This window comes from Macaca fascicularis, chromosome 17 (genome assembly GCF_037993035.2).
Source record: "Macaca fascicularis isolate 582-1 chromosome 17, T2T-MFA8v1.1".
NCBI classification, from domain to species: Eukaryota; Metazoa; Chordata; class Mammalia; order Primates; family Cercopithecidae; genus Macaca; species Macaca fascicularis.
Window position 1 is genome coordinate 101,448,954 of NC_088391.1, and position 23,584 is coordinate 101,472,537.

The window sequence follows — 23,584 nt, forward strand, 5'->3', positions numbered from 1 at the left end:
TGCGGGGGCTGCGACCATTACTGGGATGAGGCCTGAACTCCCGGTGGAGACCCCTTTCCCAAGCCTGCACTTCCCGGAGCCCTGGGACCTCCCAGAGTCCTCTTGACCTGTGTGGCTCTGCTTGTGCAGGTTAGAAACTTCTAGTTCAGCTTCCCTGGCTTAGCCCTGCCGGTTTTTCTGCTGAATGCCCAGAGAATTGGGGGACCCATGGCGCCCCTCCCTCTGCCCACCCCTTCCCTGCCTGCCCGCCCACGAGGCTCAGCCACGCAGCAGCTGTAGGACTTTTCACCTGGCCCTCACCTGTGGGGCCTCCGCCTTGTCCTCAGCTCTCCCTGTGGATTGACCACAAAGTGGTCACTCAGAGTCCCTCAGGGATGGTTTCAGCGCTTCACCGGCCTCCCTTCCCCACCCTGCAACCTTCAAAGCCCGAGCGCACGCCTCGCACGTGCTATTCCCAACAGAGAAAAATGTGACCCCATCCACGTCCTGCCCCAGACACCCAGGAGCTGCAGTCCTCTCCTCTTTCCGCGGAGTGGAAGCTTCTCCAGGGCTTGAGATGCCCACCTTCCCAGAGACTCCTGCCCGGCAGACTCCGATTCCGAACCCATTCTGTCCTCATGGCCCCTTTCCGGCCCCATCTCCCCTGCCCATCTCCTGAGACCTAAGGCCCCTAGGCTCCTGAGCGGGCCCCAGCAGGGCCCCTGAGCCCCATGATTCTGCACTGCCTGGGCCTTCCCGCCGGAGCCCACCCTGGCCCTTCCCTCCTGCCCCCCAACAGGAGGCCGAGCTGCCCTCAGGGGCCTCTTCATGGTGTGCAGGTGCCCCCCACCCCGGCCTCCCCTCCCTGATGGCCTCTCTGCCTCTCCCCTCCCTCACGGCCTCTCCCTCCACCCTTCCCCATGGCTTCTGATCCTCCCCCCTCCCCAAGCGCCTGCTCTTCCATCCATTCTCCAGATCTGCGCATCACACACATAACATTCACACACATGCATACATTCACACCCACACAAGTCACACGTTCACACACGCACACACATTCATCCACACATGTACAAGTCACACGACATTCACACAAGTGCATACATCCGTACCCACACAAGTCACATTCACACATGCACATTCATCCACACATGTACAAGTCACACATTAACACAAGTGCATACATTCACACATCCACACCCACATGTCACACACGTAACATTCACCCACGCACACACGTTTATCCACACATACACAAGTCACACATTCACATACCTGCGTTCACACACATCCACAGATACACGTCACACTCGCACACATGCCCACACCTCGACACAACACCCACATGCAGCATTCACATCCACACATGCACGTCACACACATGTTCACACGTGCACACATATAACACAAGTCTCACTACAACCACTCATGCACACCAGCCACACATATAAAACATTCACATCTGCACACATGCATTCATAAACGTCACACACAGCATTTACACATGAACAGCAGCCACACACATTTACACACATCCACATGCATCACACATACACATCTGCGCACACGTCACACAAATCAGCATTCACACGTGCACCACATCCACATCCACACACATCACGTACATTCACATATAAACATTCACACATTCACACACACCAGGTTCCCACTCACAACACTCACACTTCCCTTCACATTCCCATACACGCATCTGCACACTCACACATTCCCGACACACTTCCCTCCACATTCCCCCCACATTCCCACACTGACACTCTCAAACCCCCACAGTCCTTGCACACATTGGCACACTCACATTCATACACGGACACACATCCTCATGCTCACTCATGCATTTGCACACACTGATACGCATCATCACACACTCGCACGCTCAGGGTCTCCCTGGCTGCAGCTGTGTCCGGGGTCACTGTTCACGTTGCTCAGTGCAGACACTTGGGGTGGTGTCTACCTACAGCTCCCAGCTCCAGCCCTGCCCTGCCGCAGCCCCCACTACCCTCCCACTGCCCCGGGACCCCCCATTCGCCCCAACCCCGGCTGCGGTTCCCCCAAGCAGAGCCGCGCTGGAACCGCCCGGCTCAGCCCCCTCCACCGGCACCTGCGCCCCTCCCCCGGTTCCCGCCCTCCCGATGGCTCCTCCCCTTCCACCCGCTGCCTGTTTCTTGACTCGCCTTTTTCCGGGAAACTCTTCAATGTGTCCCACGTTCTGTCTCGAAATTATTCTACCTTTTTCTCGTCCTTAATAAAACCCCAAAAACCCAACCTATGGAAAAGTCAAAAAGGGTAATTCAATGAATACCCAGTCTACATTTTCCAGTATTTATCACTAGTTGCTTAGATCTCATCATTCGAAACATTCCAGCACTTCTCTCACTGTGGCCTGCAGAACCCCGGGGTCCCCAGGACCCCATTTCAGGGGGTCCCCAAGATCAAAACGGTCTCATTACCAAGATGTGACTTGCCTTTTTCAGTGTTGACATCTGCACTGTGAGGGTTCAAAAGAAACTGTGGGTAAAGCTACTAGCACCTTAGCAAAAACGGCCCCGACCTGGTCACCTTTATATTCTTCACTGCTGTGCAGTCAAAAAAAGAAAAAAGTCAATTTCATTTAAGAATGCCCTCAATGCAGCAAAAATGAGTAAATTTTGACAGCACGCATTCTGTGTGATGTAAAGAAAGTGTGCGTAAAGGATTTGTTGTGTACGGTTGTCTCCAGGAAAAGCACATCTCTGGCTGATTGTGCGATAAGTGTATCCAGTCGCTTTTTCAGAAACGTCATTTTCATTTGAAATAATGATTGACAAGCTATGTGATTTTTTAAAAAAATAACAAGGTTATAATGCAGTGGCTCAAGCCTGTAATCCCTGCACTTTAGGAGGCCAAGGTGGGAGGATTGCTTGAGGTCAGGAGTTCGAGACAGCCTGGGTAAAATAGTGAGACCCCATGTCAAAAAAAAAAAAAAAAAATTAGCTGGGCATGGCGGTGCACTACTGTAGTCCCAGCTACCTTCCAGGCTGAGTCAGGAGGATCCCTTGAGCCCAAGAGGTCAAGGCTGCAAGGAGCCAAAATCACATCACTGCACTCCAGCTTGTGCGACAGAGTGAGACCCTGCCTCCACTTAAAAAAAAAAAAAAAAAAAAAACAAAGAAATTAACCCAGTGAACCTTCTACTTCAAGGAAAACTGACAGTATTTGTGTCCAGTGATAAAATTTGAGTTTTTCAGTGTAAGTCAGAATGTTGTAAAACTTATATCCAGTACCATGTGCTTGACAATTTCCAACTTTTGACTTTCCTGAGATTATTGGTGATCAATGTTTTATTTATTTTTAGAGATGGAGTCTTGCTCTGTCACCCAGTTTGGAGTGCAGTGGCGTGATCTCGGCTTACTGCAGCCTCTGCCTCCCGGGTTCAAGTGATTCTCCTGCCTCAGCCTCCCAAGTAGCTGGGATTACAGGTGCGTGCCACCACACCCAGCTATTTTTTTTTTTTTATTTTTAGTAGAAATGGGGTTTCACCGTGTTAGCCAGGATGGTCTCTATCTCCTGACCTCATGATCCGCCCACCTCGGCCTCCCAAAGTGCTGGGATTACAGGCATGAGCCACTGCGCCTGGCCGGTGATCAATGTTTTCATATTAATGAAAGTTTCAACACTTGAAAGACTTGCAGAAGTCAGTTAAAAGATCTTTCCCAAGCAAATAATGCATAAAGTTACAAAATTACGCATGGGTTAAAGGTCCTTTCTAAGTGAAAGATAGATGGACTCTACTGCAACCTGATACAAGAAGCTCACTGATGTGGGTCCTGATTCAACATTGCAACTGGCCTTTAAGAAACTACTGTTACTGGACGGAAGGTCTTGACTGCGAGTTGTCCAAGTTCCTGGTGCAGTTGAATAAACACACAAAGCAATAAAAGAAGGAAACAACGAAAGAAGCAAAAAAAAGCGCAGATTTATTGTAGCAAAAGTACACTCCACAGAATGGGAGCCAACTTGAGCCAGGCTCAAGAGTCACTAAGCTAAAGAATTTGGTAACACCCCTAGGTGCCCTTTAGAGGCCTCCAATTGGCTGCATCCTATGACAGATTGGCTTGCAACCAATCAGGCTGAAGCAGAGACTGTCTTATCACAGGTAGGAGACTGTGGCCTGAGTGCTGCCTCATCTCGCCTAGAACTGGCTGTACCTGCTGTTCTTTTGCTTATGCCTTAGCGCTTGGTTACCCTAACTTCCTATTCTCCTGCCCCACGACCACTACAGAGTTTGGGCGTGGCATCAAGCACTCACAATTAACTGCAAAGACGAGTCAAATATCCCTTTTTGCAATTACCTATCTGTGTAAGGCCAGATTTTCTCCACACACTTCAACCAAAAATTTATTTAGGTATTCTATCTCCGAGTAATGTTTTATAGTTTTCAGTGTAGAGGTCTTGAACATCTTAAGATAATTTCCTAGGTATGCTACGTCAATTCTGGTGGACACAGAAAAACCTAAACTTATTCTCAATGTTAAAATGACAACCATATTTTTTAATACAGCATTTTTCTTTCAAGTCCTAAAAATACCCCAAAAACACTTGTCTCAAATAAATACAAAGTAGACAGACTAATGCACCTCTACATACCCACTACCCAGCTTTAACATCAGCTCGCACCAACTGTGTTTGATCCTTGTCTCCACTCACCAGGGAGCATGGGCTCCACTCATATTTTTATATTTTGAAGCAAATTCCAGGCATAGTATTAATTCCATCATCACCATTTCCTTATGTATCGCTAAATAAGAACTGAATATACTAGTGTAAATGACTCTAAACTAGAATATGACAAACTACTTCAGTCATCCACTCAAGTGTGGATGTTGCCCTACTTTAGGTTCTGTGCAATGTTTTTGTTCCTAAGCAGTCATATTCTGTCCAAAAATTCAAGACTAATCAAAAGTATGTTTAGTGTGTTTTCAGAGATTCACTTAACGTTTTTCAGCAAATTAACTCACTATAGAATATCTGCAATACCTTAGAAAACAGTCCAAACGGGACGGCATCAAGTTTCATCTCTTAAAAACTCAGTAGTTTGGGTGGCTTCTTGGATCAGTCTGAGGCCAAATCTCAGTTGTAAGCTTGGTTACTAGTGTCTGCCATAGGATGGGGGCGGTGGCCTGGACAGCACTATGCATTCTCCTCCTGTTCTCACTGTAATTTTTGCAAAACTACCAAAGCGTAATGCTCTCTCATTGTGGTCTATTAAGTTTTTACAAGAATATGCATGATGTATTGAATGTTTTAAATAACATAGGTAGGCATGCCAGAATGGCTATTTTGGAGCTATTTATAACTGTAATTCATATTCCTAAAAGGCTTACATTAATGAACACTTGCTAAAACCAAAGAAGTTTAGAACATGATGGTTGTTGTCTTTTATGAAAATAAGCACCCAGGCATGATGCTGAACTGACATGCAATTCATCCTTCCTCCACAGAGGCTCAGCACCAACAGGGCCCATAAAACTAGAGTAGAAACTCAAAAATGGGAAAAAACACCCTATGAAGAGTGTCAGAAGAGTCAAGTAAAATCTTATAAGCAAAAGGAAACAACAGTCAACTCCTCCTCCCTTCCCATTCCTTCCACAGGTATCCACACCCTGCTGTCCCCCAAGCCCGGAGAGAAACCCCAGGGACAAACTGAGTGTGTGAGAGTTTTTTATTCAATTTGTGAAGGACAGTTTCAAAACAAAATGTTAGTAACACTCTTAGAACACTGGTTTGTTCGTTTGACATTTTCTCTATCTGCACCAATTTTTATTACAAAAATCAAAAAAGTAAAAATTCATTACAATATTTGCACAGTATAACCACTAGTTGCCTAGACCAAAGCTAATTTCTACAAAATCAAAAACTTAATGCAGTTTTATGAAGAGAGTAAAAATTCTCTCAGTTAACTGGATATACATAGTGGTATATATCTTAAAGCAGAAAACCCCAAAAAACAAAAACAAGGAAAAAAGAAAATACATGTCAAAAGTCAGTTAAATACTTTGACCTGACAGTTCCTACAAATAGTAACTTCCACTACATATAAAGGAATCTGTTACGTGTGGTAAAATTTCCAGAGACCAAGTAGGAAATGTGGAATTAAAAACAGTGAATCAGAACGCAGCCCCAGGCTGGGCCTGCTTTCATGAAGCCCAAGGCAGTGATCTCCACCAAGGAGGGACCACCGTCTACAACTAAAACCTTCAACCACATGGTGATCTGCAAAGCTTCACTGAAAAAGACAAACGTTCTCTTCTTCACACAAATCACTGCAGAAATCTTTGTAAGGCTGTACCTTGCATAGGGAAATAGTTGGGTTCTGTCAAATTCTACAGAAAACAGTGGAAGCAAAAGCTTTTTAAAATGATGCCCATGTGCAAAGAGATAAATTACCAGGCACCTCATTTACCGCCCCAATTTATCTTGATCATATAATGTTTTAACAAAAGGAAAAACGGCAATATCTGGTGACAGTATTAAAAAGACAATGTTGAGACTGGCATCAGAAAAACTCCAAAAGTACATCTTATAAAAAGGACACCTCACTGTAGAAACAGCTATGCACTTAGTAAGCCCTACTCATGCACAAACAAGCAGTCGCTGGGAACTTGTCGAAGTTTACTTTTTCAGAAAGTTAAAGTATAAAAAAAAATAGTACAAGTTGTGACCATTCGTTCAAATTGCTGCTACATCGGTGTTCTGAGCTGGCTACCAGGAAGGACTCCTGCATTTCCAAGAGCCAGGCCAGTGTCTCTAGGAGCCGTGGTGCAGGTGCATGGTGCCCAGCACGGCACTGTCGTACCGCTCCTGCACCTTCACAGACTTGGAATGCTCGACCACACTGTTCAGTTCCGGGATGCTTTCGGCAGTGTCCCCAAACCCGTGGTAGTGTCCGTAGTACAGGTTATCCCCAATGTCTTCCACCCAGGAAGGCCTACTGGCTATACAGCTACTTGGACTCCCGTTCAGGTGCAGAGAACCGCACAACTCAGGGTTAGCTCTCAGGGTCTTCTCTGGCTCCTCAGTCCCACTAATGCAGAGAGAACCCTGGCTACTTGGAAACGGCTGTCCTGGGGCTAATCCACTGCTAATTCCGTTAGATCCTGTCAAGCACTGGCCATTCCTGCTTTCCATCCCACTGAGCGGGGTCGTGGAGGGGAAGTCCAAATGTCCATTGATGACACATCCATTTGTCAATGTATTCGATACGGAGCTACTGTTTTTCATATCTGCATTAAGAAATACACCTGTCACCAAAATTCAGAACCAGTGAGAGAGGAGAAACTATAAAACGCTTCATTGCCATTACAATTTTAAAGAATTTTAGTTTTTGGGTTTTTTTTCCCTTTTAAACCAGTTTTTTTCAAAGTAAAATGAATGTGCATAAGTAGACTTAATATTAAAACGTTAACAGTAGTATTTGCCTGGTAAGATAGGAAAATCACATGCATGTCAGTAGCATCGGGTAGCTCAACTGAAAAATGTAAGCTGACAAATACACTGCATGAAAAATACCAACACAGTCCTGAAAAGCCATCAATAAAGTGCTCTCATTTTAAGACTACTTTCGAGAGTGGTTTAAAAATCGCCCCTGAAAAGGTCCATCAGAACTGAGTGTAAAGTGTTCTACAGAGGGTTCCAATAGAACACAAACTTCTCTAGTTCTCAAGCGAAAATGGGAAAAAAGGTAAATTAAGCAAATTAAGGAAGCTCTTTGAACTACGTACAACAGCATCACATGAGGTTTTTAAAAAATCTCATAAATCAGGTAGGGACTGTTGACCCTTCCCCTGAGCCTCAAATCAGGGCTATTAAAAGGAACCCCTAAGTTTTTATTTTTATTTTTTTTCAGGAGCACAGAAATCTACGTCGTACTTCTGCCAAATGCCACATGAGAGCACTGGCAGGATACAGAGAAACCGGCAACCACAGCGAGGAACTGTAACGGCCAACAGTCCTCACGCTTGCAGGCCTGGGCCAACAGCACAACATGTAGTCGCTTCTTCTCAGTCCAGCAATTAAAATGACCATGGCAGCCAGGGTTTCATTAGGTTACTTTCAAAAACCACCTTTGCTGGAAAAAATGTTGATAGTTTAATCTGCATATACAGACATCTATCAAGAGGGAGATGTCTTATGGGATAAACAGTCCATCACGGAACATCTGGGCACACCAGGACAGGCAACGACAAGTCATTCTTCTGTATACTGGAACTTGAGAATCAGTAATATTCATGTTCACAACAATTCACATAACAGTATAAGGGATGATCTAAAATTATCTCTAACTTGGTAATACTAGATTTTATCTCAATGTTCTTCACTACCAAAGCAAAGCATGATATTAAATCTAGAAGAGCTCAGTTCTAATAACTTTTAGAATAAGGACGCAGCTTAAACACATCCGATTACCCTAACACGTCACACACTGCGCGACTCTTCCCACGGAGGGCTTCCCTCCATCTCACCGCCTGCGTACCTCTGACAGAGCTTTCTGATACGTCCTGCAAGTCTTCCTGCCAATAAAGGATCACGGCTTGTTCAGTGAATGGAAACATCTAAATATTCCATTAATTGTCCAGTTTTTGGATATTTAAGCAACATAGTTTTAATAATTGCTATAAATTCTTCATAGGTCAATAGATTTTTTTTCCCCCAAATTAAGTGATAGCTTTTCTATTTGGCTAAAATCCTAGACTAGAAAACATGTGTTTCAAGGACTAAATAGAAAATAAAAACAGAAATAAAACAAGTTATTTCCAGGGGAAATTCATACGATTTTTTTCAAAAACAAAGTATAAACAATGTTTTCCTAGGTGACAAAACTCAAATATGATGGCAACCCTGACAGTTGTTTATTGTATGTATAGTTTTTACTAAGAATAAAGTAAGTAGAATTTTACTTCAGTGCCCAGTTAAACTAAATCTGTTCTATTATTTAATCTCCAAATCAAGGCTGGTTGGTAAGCTCATGTTGTTAGAGAATCTAATAAAACAGCATAAAACAGCGGGCACCTCAGACCCACCGAGGCACAGCACACACATCACAACCTCCAACGCTCTCCCTTCCTCTGCTCCCAGCTGCCGGCCAAGACCCGCACTTCCCTTCTCACTGTGTGCCTGGCCAGCCCCCGGATCCCACCAACATCCAAACACAATGCTGGGGATGAGGTTTCAGACAAGATCCTACTTCCCTTCCAGCCAATCCCATAGAGAAAATCGGGATTTAGAAGCAAGCACCCTACTACCCGAGTCCTTTCCAGGGGTGAGGACACTTGACCCTCCCCTGAGTCTCAAACTAGGGGCATTTAAAATGCAAAGATAGCTGTACATAGTTGTTCAAAAATGTATTCTTTGGAAATAATTTTAGCCAAACAAAAATTTGAACTTAGGTGTTTAAAGGAGAGCAGCCTTTGGTCTGATTCTCAAAGGACTATGGAGGCAGCTCCCTCAAGCTTCTAGTGGACGTGGAGTGCCGTGTCCCATAAGGAAAACCTCGAGTGATCTCTAGTGATTTAACACATTGTTTATTCGGTCAGAGTGTCATAAATCAAAGGACGGGAAACACGGGGTGTATGTACTTGGCATCTGGTAAATGGGATGGGCTGGGTTTTTCAAAAGTACGTTCCAGCTTGGATATAGTTTAACAAAGAAGTAATGTCTGATGAATAAAGGGTGGCCACTTCTGCCAATTCAAAAGCAGGTAGCAAGGTCATTTTTAAAAAACGCAGGATTTGAGTTTTGTTATGGATCTTTAAGGTCAAATAGTCCCTGACTACAGAAAACCTATTATTTTAAATATACTAACTGATCTGAATTTCTCTACTGGGAAAAAGGTGACCCCAGCAATTCTGTAGCTTTCAGAAAGATGAACACATTTTCTTTTAACTTTAGTGAACAGAAATGATTTTTTCATGTGGGTTTGGGAACAAAATACATACTCTTTTTTTTTTCATCCCCAGTTATGAATTTTGCATAAAGACATAATAAACTCAAAAAAAAATCTACTTCTAAATATATTTACATGTTAAGAGAATGGCTAAAAATGTTTTTGTAGTTACCTGAATAAAAGAGCAGCAGAAAAAAAGCAATAGCTAAATGGACAAATCATTTCAGATATTCTAAATGCTATAAGAACTGAGCTTCTTCTGCCTTTTAAAAATTGGAAATAGGAATACTGTTTTAATATACTAAAAACATTAATGTATAAAATGTGTGTTGTGAAACACAGTGTTTACCATTTTAACAGACTCAGAATGAAGACCACAGAAACCAAAGCAACCAAGTCCTGGGTAAAAGATTCCATGCTGGAGTGAGCGGGTGGAGTCAGAACCACACTGACTAGTTCTCAGTGTTTACTGCTAGTCGTCCTCTTTGCGGTATATTGGTTTGAAAATATTAACCGTAGCATGTTCGGTATATTCACCCAAAGGCCATATGTCAGAAAATTAAAAATGCAAACCTCATTAAAAATAAGCAAGGCACATTAAGCAACAGCTTCAAATCAGAATAGAAAGATTGCACTTACATTTTTCATGTTCATAGAATATACCCAAAACACTGATCCTTGTATCTACAAACTTGCCCAAGATATGCAAATTATAGTGTAACATTTTTAAAAAGACACTGGACAACACAGTGCAAAACATCTGAGAAAAACTCATGTTAGAAATAATACGCATACTGATTCTTGCAACGACACGGGGTCTGCATTGCTGATACAGTATATATTTCTATTTCTTTTGGTCCAACAGAACCACTCTCCTGCTGTTTGGTGTCTTCGACCATTGGATTGTTGTTGCAGCTAACAGGAAACTGTCCACTCCCACCTGTTACAACAGCAAACTCCCTATCAACGTGCATTTTGTCAGCATCGTCTTCTGTGTCGCCATTCATGAGTGGCACGGCAGAATCCAAGCTTTGAGCTGCACAGAAAACAAAGACTGTTTCAGATTCCTTTGTCCGTAACAAGATACGTGTTCAGACACACAGTTTACATTATTTTGTGTGGGCACTGAACACTTTAAACAATCACATAAAAAAAAAATTGACAGGTCACTAATGAGCTTAGCACACGACTGAAAAACTTTTCCACAATCAAAAAAATTTATTGACATGTGCAGTGTTTTAAAGTCATGGAATTTCAGATACCTATTATAGATTTACTTGATGGCAAAAATTCTAATTTTCTGGCCATTTAGAGGACATAAAGTGGTTATATAACCTGGAAACAATTCTAAACTCCATTTTCAAATTCAGTAGACTTTAAAAACAAAAATACTAAGACAATTCTTAAATTAACATACAATTAAAACAATCCTGATTTTTTTAAAATCCACTATTTCCATTAACAAAAAAAATAATGTAAAGGCTGAGAGACTCAAGACTAGTATGTCAGCACTATCCCAGAGTGGCATTTGATCTGAGCACCAAAATACAGTAAAATAATTACACCAAAATACAGAAAGAGTTAGAAATGTGAAGTTAAAGCTACATGGGCACTTCACTTACAAGATTACCATCCTCTGCACTGTGGAGATGCGAATGCCCCATGTGATACATTCTGCACAAGCACCTCCGCCTCCGAATCCTAGCAAGACTCACTTCTTACAAGCAGCTCCACGTGTCTGAACGGCTTCTAGTGTTTAAAAATGTGTTTTAAACAAAAAGGATTCTAACAAATCACTGTTACACGTTGCTTTATTCATTTACCATGGCATAAATGTTGTATCAGTTAATTTCAAAACAATCTCTCCTCTGCCCTATGACTGTATTACGATTCACCTAACCCAATTCCCTGCAGCTGTCTGGGCTGCTTAGCCCTTTTCTTTCCTATCATGAACACCACAATTAACATACTCATAAATGCATTTTTGTGTGTATTTCTGGTTAACTCAGATACTTAGAATTATTTCTGGGCCAAAGAATACACACCACAAATAGCAACTTTCAGTGCTAAATACCTCTTTCATATAAACATTTAAAAATAGGGAGAACGGAACTTTGCAGCTTGAATTAGCTCTAATTTTAGAGGCACACAACTCATTTTTGATTATACTGTATATACTAGATCTGGATTATTCTACAAAGATGCTAATGTACAGGATGAGAAACCCGATTTCTCAATTAGTATCTGGGAGAGAAACAGAGCAGTGTGATTTGTGTAGCTGGGGGGATTGGGGGTAGTCAGAAGTCTGAATAGGTAGGAGGCCAAAAGCCGCCTTAAAATACAGGTGCTTTAAAACCAGAGGCATCAAATGGTGGATTTTAGTCCTTACTCAAAGCTTTAAAAAATCTCCCACAGGCCAGGCTCCACTTTCACTGTGACTCAGGCATGCACTTTTAAGAGATCAGTGTGTAAGCAGGGCATCTTTTGAAAAAAAGAAAAAAAAAAAGGGCTGGGCGTGGTGGCTCATGCCTGTAATCCCAGCATTTTGGGAGGCCGAGGCAGGTGGATCACGAGGTCAAGCAATCAAGACCATCCTGGCCAACATGCTGAAACCCCGTCTCTACTAAAAATACAAAAATTAGCCGGGTGTGGTGGCGAGTGCCTGCAGTCGCAGCTACTTGGTAGGCTGAGGCAGGAGAATCACTAGAACCCGGGAGGCGGAGGTTGCAGTGAGCTGAGATCATGCCACTGTACTCCAGCCTCGTGACAGAGTGAGACTCAGTCTTAAAAAAAAAAAAAAAAAAAAAAAAAAAAAAAGGGATCGTGGGGTGGTGGAAGAGCAGATCTCCCAAGTGTGCGAAAGTCGTCCCAACCTCCAGGAGCCTTCATGGCATGCATACACGGAGAACCTGCAGCCAAGAGCAGGTCAGCGTTCGCTCCTCCCACAGGCTGCAATCCTGCAAAGCCAACAACGAACACGGTTTGCACAAAAGGGTGGACTTTGATGGGAATACAATGCAGACAGCTTAAAATACCTACACACTCAATTGGCATTCAGATGCCAATGTTCCCCAGATAAAGTGACAACTAGGGGTTGCCTGCAATTTCACACCTCTGAAAAGCAGCTTAGAAAACCCCAACAGAGAAGAGCTTCACGAAAGCTGGGGTGTTTGTCTTCTTCACTAGGTCCAGTACCTAACATAGTACTCACATCAACAGATGAAGCCCACTCACTAGCCAGGAGAAACAAAAACACAAGGTAAACAAAAACAAATGATCAGTAGCCGGCGCCGCCTGTAATACAACCCGAGGAATCACAACCATCCAGGCAGGCCTGGCCGTGCCAGGTGCAGGTGCAGGAGGCGCCACTAGGCGGCCGTTAGAGCCGCGCCAAGGGCAGCCCAGGGAAAAGAAAGTGGGCAAAACACTAGCTCCCAGCAATTCATCCTGTAACTAGAAGGCTCACAGCGGCCAGGGACCTCTCAGAAACTGCTCCATTGAGTAGCCGCATCTTTTATTAATGCAGATGGTTTCTCTAACAAAACAGGGTAAGAATGAAAGGCTTCCATCTTTTACCAAGCAAGATTCCGATTGTGGGAATCATGCCAACAGACACCCTAGAATTTCATTCTATCTCCATAGATATGGCCTCTCTATACAGTGTAGTTCCCACAACCAGCTGTCCCAGAGCCTTGGGTAATGCTGTTTCATGAGTGCCGCCTTCATTCCTAGTAGCTATACATAAGTTCTCAATTGGCTGGTACAGATACTAAGCCTGCAATTTTCTCTTTAAATTATGCTGTAAGCCATAAAATTGAAACTGGCCTCTCAAAATTTGAAGAACATTGGATTTGGACCCATTTCCTCCCACAACCAAGACCCTGCCAACTGTGGCATTTGCTCCCACACACCTGTTGCCACTGCTGAAGGAATCAATTACATCTTGCATTTGAGAAAGGTGGCCTGTACAATTTCAGAAAAACATGTCTTCCAAGGTCATCAGTTTACTCAGGAAGCACTATCCTTTCCTATCTTCCTATTGACTCTTAAACAATGATTATTTCTGAAAATGTTAGCAAGACCACTTTTTACAAAGGGTCTTTACTTGACTGTAAAAGCAGGTGTCTGTTGGGAAGACAGGCTTCTAGTACACCTGAGAGACAACGTTCAGGATGGAAACCTACCTAGGACTAGCTCAAAACCTCCAGCCTCCCTGCTCACAAATACAGCCATGTCCAGGTGTGGTCACTGCCTGACCTCCTAAGTGAGAACTAAAGCCAGTAGAGCATGCCTCTGGCTGAGAAACCCACATTCCTGACCCTGGGGGACACACAGAGATGCTCCACTTGGGGCTGATGCCCAGGGCAACTAAACAGTCTGCATTTGTATTTTCATCCGAAATTTGGGGGTTGCACAAAACCCCTAAAGGCAGTTCCCAGTAACTGCAACTATGAGCTATTCAGGATCCAGCAGCTTGAAACCATGAAAAAAGTCTTAGTTTCAAGTTCGGGAAGGTCTGCCGCATTACAGAAGTAACGCACCTGGACATCAAGGTCGTGCCACTACAGAGGCTTGTGGGAGTGCTGGCCAGGTGAAGACACTGCGGGGGCACCACTCATACCGACACACAGGGAAACAGGACTGTAACTGACAGGCATGCCTGCAGATACATCTAAGGTTTAGGAAAAATGCCTGATCATAACTTTAATCTTACATTAAAAAAAAAAAAAAAGGCACTCTATGAACAGTCATATTTTGGGATATAGGGGCTCCAATCAGCCAACAGGACATTACTCCCAAGACCCGAGCCATACTGGTTATATTTCCCAAGAGTAAAGCAGGAGACATGTTACAAGTCAAAAACTGCCAAGTAGTTTCACACAATGAACTTAGGTGAAGCTTGAGAACATGACCTAGACTTGTAATCTACCTTTTACTGTGCCTCTAGGTGCTGTGTGGGTCCCAGGTGTTGACCCACAACCCTTGAATGGTGGCCAAAAGGCCCAGGACCCCTCCCGCCTGTGGCCTTTCCACTGAACTGAGTGCATCCTGCTGTTGCTTCCGCTGGGGAAGCCTCAATGTCCTCTCATTAAAGCAGCAAGTAAAGATGCTTTGCCTTCCCGGTTTCCCACCAGTCATTACCTGGAACTACTGTTTGTTCTGCTGTAGAGCACATTTTACTCAACTTTTTAAGGTCCTGTTAAAACCAAAATGTTTTTCTATTACAAGGTGACCTTTTGTGGGACCCACGAGGGCCCAGATTCCAGCAGTGCAGAGGGCTGGGATGACTCCAGGCAGCAGGAAGCAGCAGCAACCAAGGACAGAGGAAGGCAGTGAGCGCTCTGGACAGACTAGGGCGGACTGGAGGTTTGGCTCAAATACAAAAGCAGCTTGTGATCAAGTGTGCCAGTCTTGGTTTTGCTTCCCACTGGGGTGTCCACAACTGTGCTGAGGACAACTCAGGCCCGTTAAGTTTGCTCAAATGGAGACGTTTAACAGTGGAAAACGCAGACACTGTCTGGACTGGAAGTAATTCAGACTGTATTTCAAGACGTCACATCTTCAGGGATCAACAAAAAACAATCATTCCTTATTTGAACACAATTAGGTAGGTGTGTTCTATCATCCTGGCCAAATTTTTATAAACAAATATACTGCAAATTTGAAAACAGTAAGGATGTCAGCAGTTACAGTGCTCTAATATGTAACTAAACTACAAGGAACTAAATTACAAATTTACCCCTGGGAGGCATTTTATTTCCTCTGAAGTTTCAAGCAATTACCATCTATCATTTAACAAACCAGCCGGTCATATCTGCCCACCTTTACCAATAGTCTTTAACCCTGTTCAACACGAACAGTTAAGGACAAAAGGCAGAGATCCTTTATCCAGGTTAAATCCATTCTGGGAAAGTGTTAACACTTTCCACCAGTAACTTTACCTCTATATCATCAGGTTGTAGATATTTCTTTCTGTAAGGTGTTTTTATATTCAATACCTTCACAGTATGAATGAGATTCTACAATCAATAATATGCCTATGATTAAAACCGAGCTGTTAAGTCAATTTAACGCTTGAGATCTGCTGTCACCACAGCCTACTTCTGGGGCAAATGTTGTCCCAATTGTGAAATTGAAGTTATTGGGTCAGTTTTTAAACTCACACTGTGTTCCCCCACTTCTTCCCCACAACTCTTGAGCTCCATCCAAAACAATTATCAATCAGCAAAATGAAGTTTTCACTCATGGAAGGGACTGGCATTCTTTTCTAACCAGGATCACTGAAAAACTTGACAAGCTTCCAAGGAGTACATATAAAAATAATTGCATTGGGTTATTCCTGAAGATTAACCAAGAACACTAGCAAACCTGAACTCAGTTTTATACAGTGCAGCTGGAATCCCGACGCCCATGCGTCATACCATCAGAGCAAATGATTGATAAACAGAAAACAAAAATTTAAAGACTGATACTTCCTTGCGCCATCTAAAATGAACGAAATCCCACACTGGGTAAAGTATTATCCCAAGATACTTTCCATCAAAACAAACTGCTTAAGTAACTGTGGATTGTATTTCACCCTCCAGAGTTCATGTCTACACCTATTATATGTTCTGACTAAACTGCATTTGATACAGATGCAAATAACTTTATGAAAGTTAAAGTCTGACTTCTTGTAGCATAACTTCCAAGACAGGTAATATTCAAGCAATACGAAAGGCCAAGTCTTTATTCTTCACTTGAGATCTTTTAGATCAGTTTCCAAAAGAAAATTCCTCCAATTTAAAATACTTGAAGGTAGTTTACTAAAAGCAGAGATACTACTTTTTGTGGGGAAGAGTGGTTAACATTCAGACAACTGTTTTGGCTTTTTTTTAAGAGTGAATTTTACAGGGATCTCCTCAAGAGAGAAAACTTTCTAAAGTAATTACTTTTGTAAATATAAATTCCACACTAACAGCCTCAATATTTGTTAACTCTTAAATTCTAGGAAAACGGAACAGACTACGTTTTATTGGTAAAAGTTATGCAGCCACGATATTATCCCTGGCACCTGTAACTTGTTTTTAAAGCCAAACAAAACAAAAAACCCAGCTTAAATTCTTCTAAATATTTTTATATGTGAAGTTACTCAAAGTATTTTATATGCATGTGTTAAATGAGGAAAAAACAATTTATCTTTTTTTTTTTTTTTTTTTAAACTCTGGCATGAGAACCAAAAACCTAGTAATTCAGATTAAGCAAAACTTAAAACACACACATTTAAACAAAATCAAAACAAGATGCCAGAAATTACAATTAAAACTAAAGCAATGTATCTTTAATTCAAAACTAAAAAACTGGCCAAATAATGGAAATAATTATGTATCTATTGAAACCAAGAACAATTTCATGCAGAACACTCAGGTAATTGGGAGAAAAAAAATCCTGTTTCAATGATCAAGAATGATTCCCAATACCTAACATACCACATTCAGTATGCAATGTAAAAGGGGGGGAAAAATCACCTTTTCCCACAGGGAAAAGAGTGGTGGGAGTGTGGGTAAGCTGAAGATGCCCATCTCTACTCACACAAACACAAAATAAAAAAATATACACAACACACTCTTGTGACGTGCGGGGCAAATCGAAGGACTGTCAACTACATAAAAGACAGAACCATTAGAAGTTCCAGGAAATCAGTCAAGTCACAGTCAGTATGCAAATTAGGAAAACCAGAGATGAGCGGCTTTAAAGTAATGTGCATGTTGGCTGAAATATTTCTACTGTGATAATCACAGAAACATCAGTCATGTCCTGTGTACCTGGAACAGTGGCTCAACCTGTTAGGTCTGCGGATTACCTGCAACACTGAAGCAGAAGTGCCGGCTCCAACCCTATGTTTGTCTAAATTAGCACCCTCAGGCTTAGGACCAGGAATGTATGGTCTGGGAAGGCCGCATGGCGAGTTTAATGTGCAAAATGTGAACTTCTAATCACTGGTCAACCAAAACAAATCCTCCTTCTAAAGGAAGAAAATTAAATCCCCGGAAATCAGCAGGACTCTTTAAACCAAATGTATGTAGTTATCGAGGATTAGGAAACAAGGAATCCTCAGAAATGCTTTTTAGGGTAATTAAGCAACGTGGTACTGGCCAATTCAACTGACCTTAGAAACCCTGAGACTAGTTTTACAAACTCTTCTAGGTGCATTTTGAGTCCAATTAGCATGTTAAGTGATCTCTTTTTAAAAATACTAAACAGAATTTAAGATTTATCAGCAATAAGAAAATGAAGCATAAATCATTTTTCAAGGACATTTGGACTATACAGTGACATACACGGACAGACATGTACAATTCGTGCATGAGGGCACAAGGCCACTCTACAATATTAACCAGGCTTTAAAGGAAAAGACAAAGGATTTTTTAAAAAAGTGGATGCTCTTTAAAAGGCTTTGAAAACACATTAGAAAAAATATGTTAAAACATGGTACAAATAAATGACAATGCTGAATACATCACCATTAAAAAAGACCATTTTGAATTTAACGCAGATCTTCATGTCATGCTTACGATTTTAGCATCTTTCTGGAAATGCTTAACTCATAAAAATCTTGAATTTTATAAAACTGTTAAGTTTATACATTACTACAAAAAGTCTTATCACAGGAATTTTTATGGTGACAAGATTTAAATAGTTGTGAAGTACATAATACTGACATTTTATCAACTTTATAGGGAAAAAAATGTTTCACTTGGACACACTCATTAAAATAAGGTAGAAAAGATGATATTGGTTCATGAAATTTAAAGTTAACCAAGACCTCGACATTTTTAAGTGCTTAACTGATAGTCACTCAGTTTTTCTTATGCTATAACTTGTACAGTTGATTTTTTTTAAAACCAACAGGCAAAACTGCTTATCCTCAGCAAATCTGAGCTCACAATCCGGTTCATTACTTTACACTCCCACCTCTCCCTTTCCATGTCCACTAAATACGCCTGCCAAGCTGTCACATTTACCTTATTAAGACTTTTTTTTTTTTTTTTTTTTTTTAAAGAGACATGGTCTCACTATGTTGCCCAGGCTGGTCTCAAACTCCTGAGTTCAAATAATCCTTCTGCCTCAGCCTCCCAAGTGCTGGGATTACAGGTATGAGCCATGACAACTGGCCTAAGACATCTTATAGATACAGATGATTTTCCTATAGGAAAGGGAGATGTTTTCAACTTCAAGAGTGATTGGCTGGCTGCTTATTTGCAAACTCAAACATACCTTAAAATACAAATTAGCCCAGCGTGATAGCATGCACCTGTAATCCCAGCTACTTGGGAGGCGAGACAGGAGAATTGCTTTAACCCGGGAGGCGGAGATTGCAGTGAGCTGAGATCACACCATTGCGCTCCAGCCTGGGTCACAGAGCAAGACTATCTTTTTAAAAAAGGGTGGAAAAATACTTACAATGAAAATAACTTACCTTAGGGACTTAAATCCTCAAGATCAAATTATACACCAGATCTTGCTGTGATAAATGAACACGTATTACCATGTGGGGTACAGAGACCAGCTGAGGTCAAATCATAGTACAGAAAACATTTACCTTCCCGAATGTGAAAATGTTTTACTGCGGGACCATCAGCAATTTTTATAAGCCCAGGAACATTTACAAGAAACAAATTATAAAAAATAAAAAAAATCAGGCACAGTGGCAGATTTTCTTTAATAGATATATTTCGAACAGATACAACAGATTAAAAAATCTAATTCACGGCAGGTAAACATGGGTGCTCAAAAAGTTCCACACAGACATTTACACTTGGGCTATATTTCCCTCACATCCCCTTTTGTTAAGTGTCCCATCTTCGCAGTGGCAGTACAGGAGAAATCTCCACCGTCACCGCACAATCCACCAGGCACATTACCACCTGAAGTGAAGGTCTCATCTCGAAGGTGCGTTCAGCCATAAAAAGAAAACATATTAAAGAAAGGAAAAATAAGTGTGCTCTTCCCACCCACAAAGTGGTCTCACCTTCAGTTCTAGCTTTCTTTACTCCAAAGGCTTCTGAGTCTTCCAAGCATCTCTTTCGATTTGTTCCCACACTAATATGATTAGGAAATACATTCTGATGACCCCCATTTAAGCTGCCATTGTTATAGAAATGGTTCAGATGACAATTCTGGAGGTTCAAGAGAAACTGGGCACACTCTTGGAAACCCTGGGTTTGTGCAATGTCTGCTGCTGTCAGGCCACTGGCATTCCTCAGGCTGTACAACACAAAAACACTGAATTACACCCCGTCCGCGTGCTCACCTGGTCTCTGCTCCTGCTGAACTGACTAGCTATCTGAGGGTGGTATGAAAGAGTAAACAAATTCATAGCAAATCTTCATTAAAGAAGTAGTTAATCAATCTAGCTCTGTAACTAACTTCTCTTATACACATTTGATTTCTAAGCAAGATTTGGGAGATAAAATAAATATGCTAAACGTTTTAAAAAGGCATCTTCCTATTTAACTTCTCAAAATCATGTTTTATGTTTAAATTTAGTCTGAAGAATCTAAATTTATGCTAACTTCAGACTTGAAACTGAATTATATATTATCTGCACTTAATTTTAATAACCCATTCCTTTAGCGTGAATAAAATCATAACAAACAAACATGTACTGAAATTGTCCATGGCATTCATAACTGTCTTCCTAAAAATAAAAGTAATGGCTTACCAACAGGCCAGCCTTTATGCGTATATGTGACACTGTAAGTGGAAGTTTAGAAGGATGTCCTGACATTGAAGTAACTATCACCAGACTCCAGAGCTGAAAAGCTGTGTTTTTCTGTCAGATTTTGATTGTTTTGGCCTTGCTTGGAAAAACTTGCAAGAGTATTACATTTTTGGCATTCTAGAGCATTTGAGTAGTTGGTTCCTTTAAAAAGGCTTTGAATACTGTCCTAAAAACTCATCCTTATCACTCACAAGAACCAAAGTTTTACCTGGCTAATAGTACTAAAAAGGAAAGGTCTGGGATTTCTACAGTAGCTAAAACTCAGATTAAAGTAGGAAGTGATGGCAGAATAAGTGAAAGAGCTGAATAAAATAGAGTAAGTTGAACTTGTAAACCTTTAGACACTGAATTAAAACTGAGGGATCAAAGGTAACTCCATGTTGAAGTTCCCCTGGAAGACAAGAATGTACACTGCTCTGTGAAATAAACCTGTAAAAAAGCAGACATCCTGTTAGCTGCAGGTTGATAAACAAACTGGAGAAGTACTTAACAGCAAAATCACCTTCCATACCTGTTCAACAAGCTACACTACATCCACAGCAAAAGCATGATAAAATAAAGGCCTTGTGCTGTGTCTCTCAAACCCTGATGCTTTTCTTGGGGTTACTGTTAATGCAAAAAAACAAAACAAAAACAAAAACAAACCCTGCATTTGAGAGTGAAAACTACAGAATTAGGGACAAGTAATATTTTATTTATAAGAACAATACTCTTGTATTCGTTATTTCTGGACATCATAAAGCTCTGACCTCAGAAATGAAAAGTGGGCATGGACACTCACTAAACGTGTCTCTACTTTTTAAAGCATAAATGTATTACACATTTTGAAAAAAGACCCAAATCCTATTTGATCAGGTGTAAGAGAATTGAGAATCTCAGAAACCAACAAAATTCTTAAAAATGTCAGGCAGCTACGTGCAGGATGATTAGAGACTAAAGTCGGTATTTTTATTAGCCAGTAAGACTTCATGGCTATGAACGGCCGTATTTTCTAGTATTGCATATTTTTATTTTGATATATGAATTCAATGAAAAGGAAGCACCAAAGTTTGGGCAGACTGAATTACATTAATTACACTTTGTACAAAATCAGATCACCTTGTTATTGAAATAGAAAATATACTAATATTAAGTGACAGCTTAATCATATAGCTGAACTTTTTATTAATGGTGTTATTTCACTTTCAAAAGATATCAGAAGTGCAGATGACCTGGGAGGGTCTACTCTGTCAAGAATGTGAACAGAAAAATAAGTTTCCACATGAAAATTCAAAAACTCTTCAAGGAGAACATAAGTTTATAAACTGATTATTTCTACAGATAAGCACAGACTTGCTCTCCAAAATCAAGAAATAGAGACATGAGAAGCTACTACTTAGTATTAGAACAAATAAAAATATGAAACAAACCCCACAGTAAAGATTCCTCTTTAGTGGACCCGAGGATAAAAAAGAGCAAACAGATTTTTGAAATGGCACTTAGAATCATAAATACCATGCTGGGCGCGGTGGCTCACGCCTGTAATCCCAGCACTTTGGGAGGCCAAGGCGGGTGGATCACCTGGGGTCAGGAGCTTTGCGGCCAGCTTGGCTTATATGGTGAAACCCCATCTCTACTAAAAATACAAAAGATTAGCTGAGTGTTGTGGTGGCACATGCCTATGGTCCCTGCGACTCGGGAGGCTGAGGCAGGAGAATCGCTTGAACCTGGCAGGCAGAGGCTGCAGTGGGCCGAGATCACACCACTGCACTCCAGCCTGGGCGACAAGAGTGAGACTCTATCTCTAAATAAATAAATAAATACCAATTCGCTGAGGGAAGTTTAGATGCTCAACGGGCATGCCAACATTCTGAAGTTGTTAAAAGAACATCCAAAGCACATTCAATACTTTTATTCCTTATTCAGAAGCTGAAGACTACACTGAATTTGGGTTAAAACAGCAAGTTTACTGATCTTCCAAAGAAATATAACCTTAAAGAAAAATAATCAACAAAATAGTGCCAACATATGGAGATTCCTGGAGACTGTGAAGTTTGAGAGTGTTAGCCTACACACAGATAGCACTGGTAAGCTCTCCCACTTCACTTTTTCCCCTACCAAAAGTAGTTAAACATGTGCTTGTCCTCTACTTAGACCAACCAAATTTCCATGGGGTCTCAAAACCTACTTTACTAAAAGAGCTCAAAAGATGGATTATGGCCCACTCATGCTATATACTCTACTCGTGTGTAAGGACCAAGGAAGCAAGAACAATCACAGGTCAAACAACTTCTAGCAGCTCACATAATTTTGGGGCACTAGAAGGCAGACATGATGGGGAGATCAAAAAGTTCTAGAAATTGTACTGGACAGGTATCAGAATCTAGGATACACGGTAATTGGAGGAATTAGAGGAGACTGTAATTTTGCTCTACATTTAAGTGGCACTATCTATGCAGCATTATCAGAAACAGAAATATCCAGCACCCTTTCTCTGCTGCTAGTGAGGTACAAGAACATTTCAACTCATCATTTCCCTTGTTACCAAGGGCTGAATGTATACAACATACAGTTTAACTTGATAGCATTTATATTCTTCTCTGAGGAAATCTGTTGGTACCTGACTCAGGAACACAACACAAAACGACACCACCATCTCTTGCCCCTGAAAGTCTTCATTCTCATTTCCTCTCCTTACCTACATTCATCACCTCCACTATCCCTGCTCACAGTAAAAACCTTGCAAGTGGTCGCTCAACTGTGTAGTGCACATTATAGAAACTGGCCTGAAATGATCATTAAGTATCATCTTCCAGAAGGCACTTTTCTAAAAAGGACTATGTAGTAATTATTTTAGACTTTGAAGACCATACATTCTCAGTTCTACTCAATTCTTTTGTTGTAGGCTGAAAGCAGCCTCA

General features: G+C 41.5%; 1 protein-coding gene across 24 annotated transcripts in view; it reads right to left on the reverse strand.

Annotated features, from left to right (window-relative positions):
* Window positions 1-5,684: 5,684 nt before the first annotated feature.
* ANKRD10 (ankyrin repeat domain 10) overlaps window positions 5,685-23,584 on the reverse strand; it is a 36,153-nt gene continuing 18,253 nt past the window's right edge. For 3 of the 24 annotated variants that reach the window (XR_012426577.1, XM_005586257.4, XM_074021428.1), the window contains 3 exons: window positions 19,932-20,167; window positions 10,860-10,955; window positions 5,685-7,259 (listed from right to left, as the gene is read on the reverse strand). Coding sequence is in view for 7 of the 24 variants with exons in the window: in XM_005586257.4 (XP_005586314.3) it covers window positions 6,784-7,259; window positions 10,860-10,955; window positions 19,932-20,167 (808 nt within the window). In the remaining 17 variants the exon portion in view is untranslated. Of the gene's footprint in view, window positions 7,278-10,268; window positions 10,956-11,541; window positions 11,669-19,615; window positions 20,168-21,019; window positions 21,114-23,584 lie in introns of those variants that run through there. The other 21 variants (XR_012426578.1, XM_015439525.3, XM_074021427.1 and 18 more) reach the window with 18 other exon arrangements.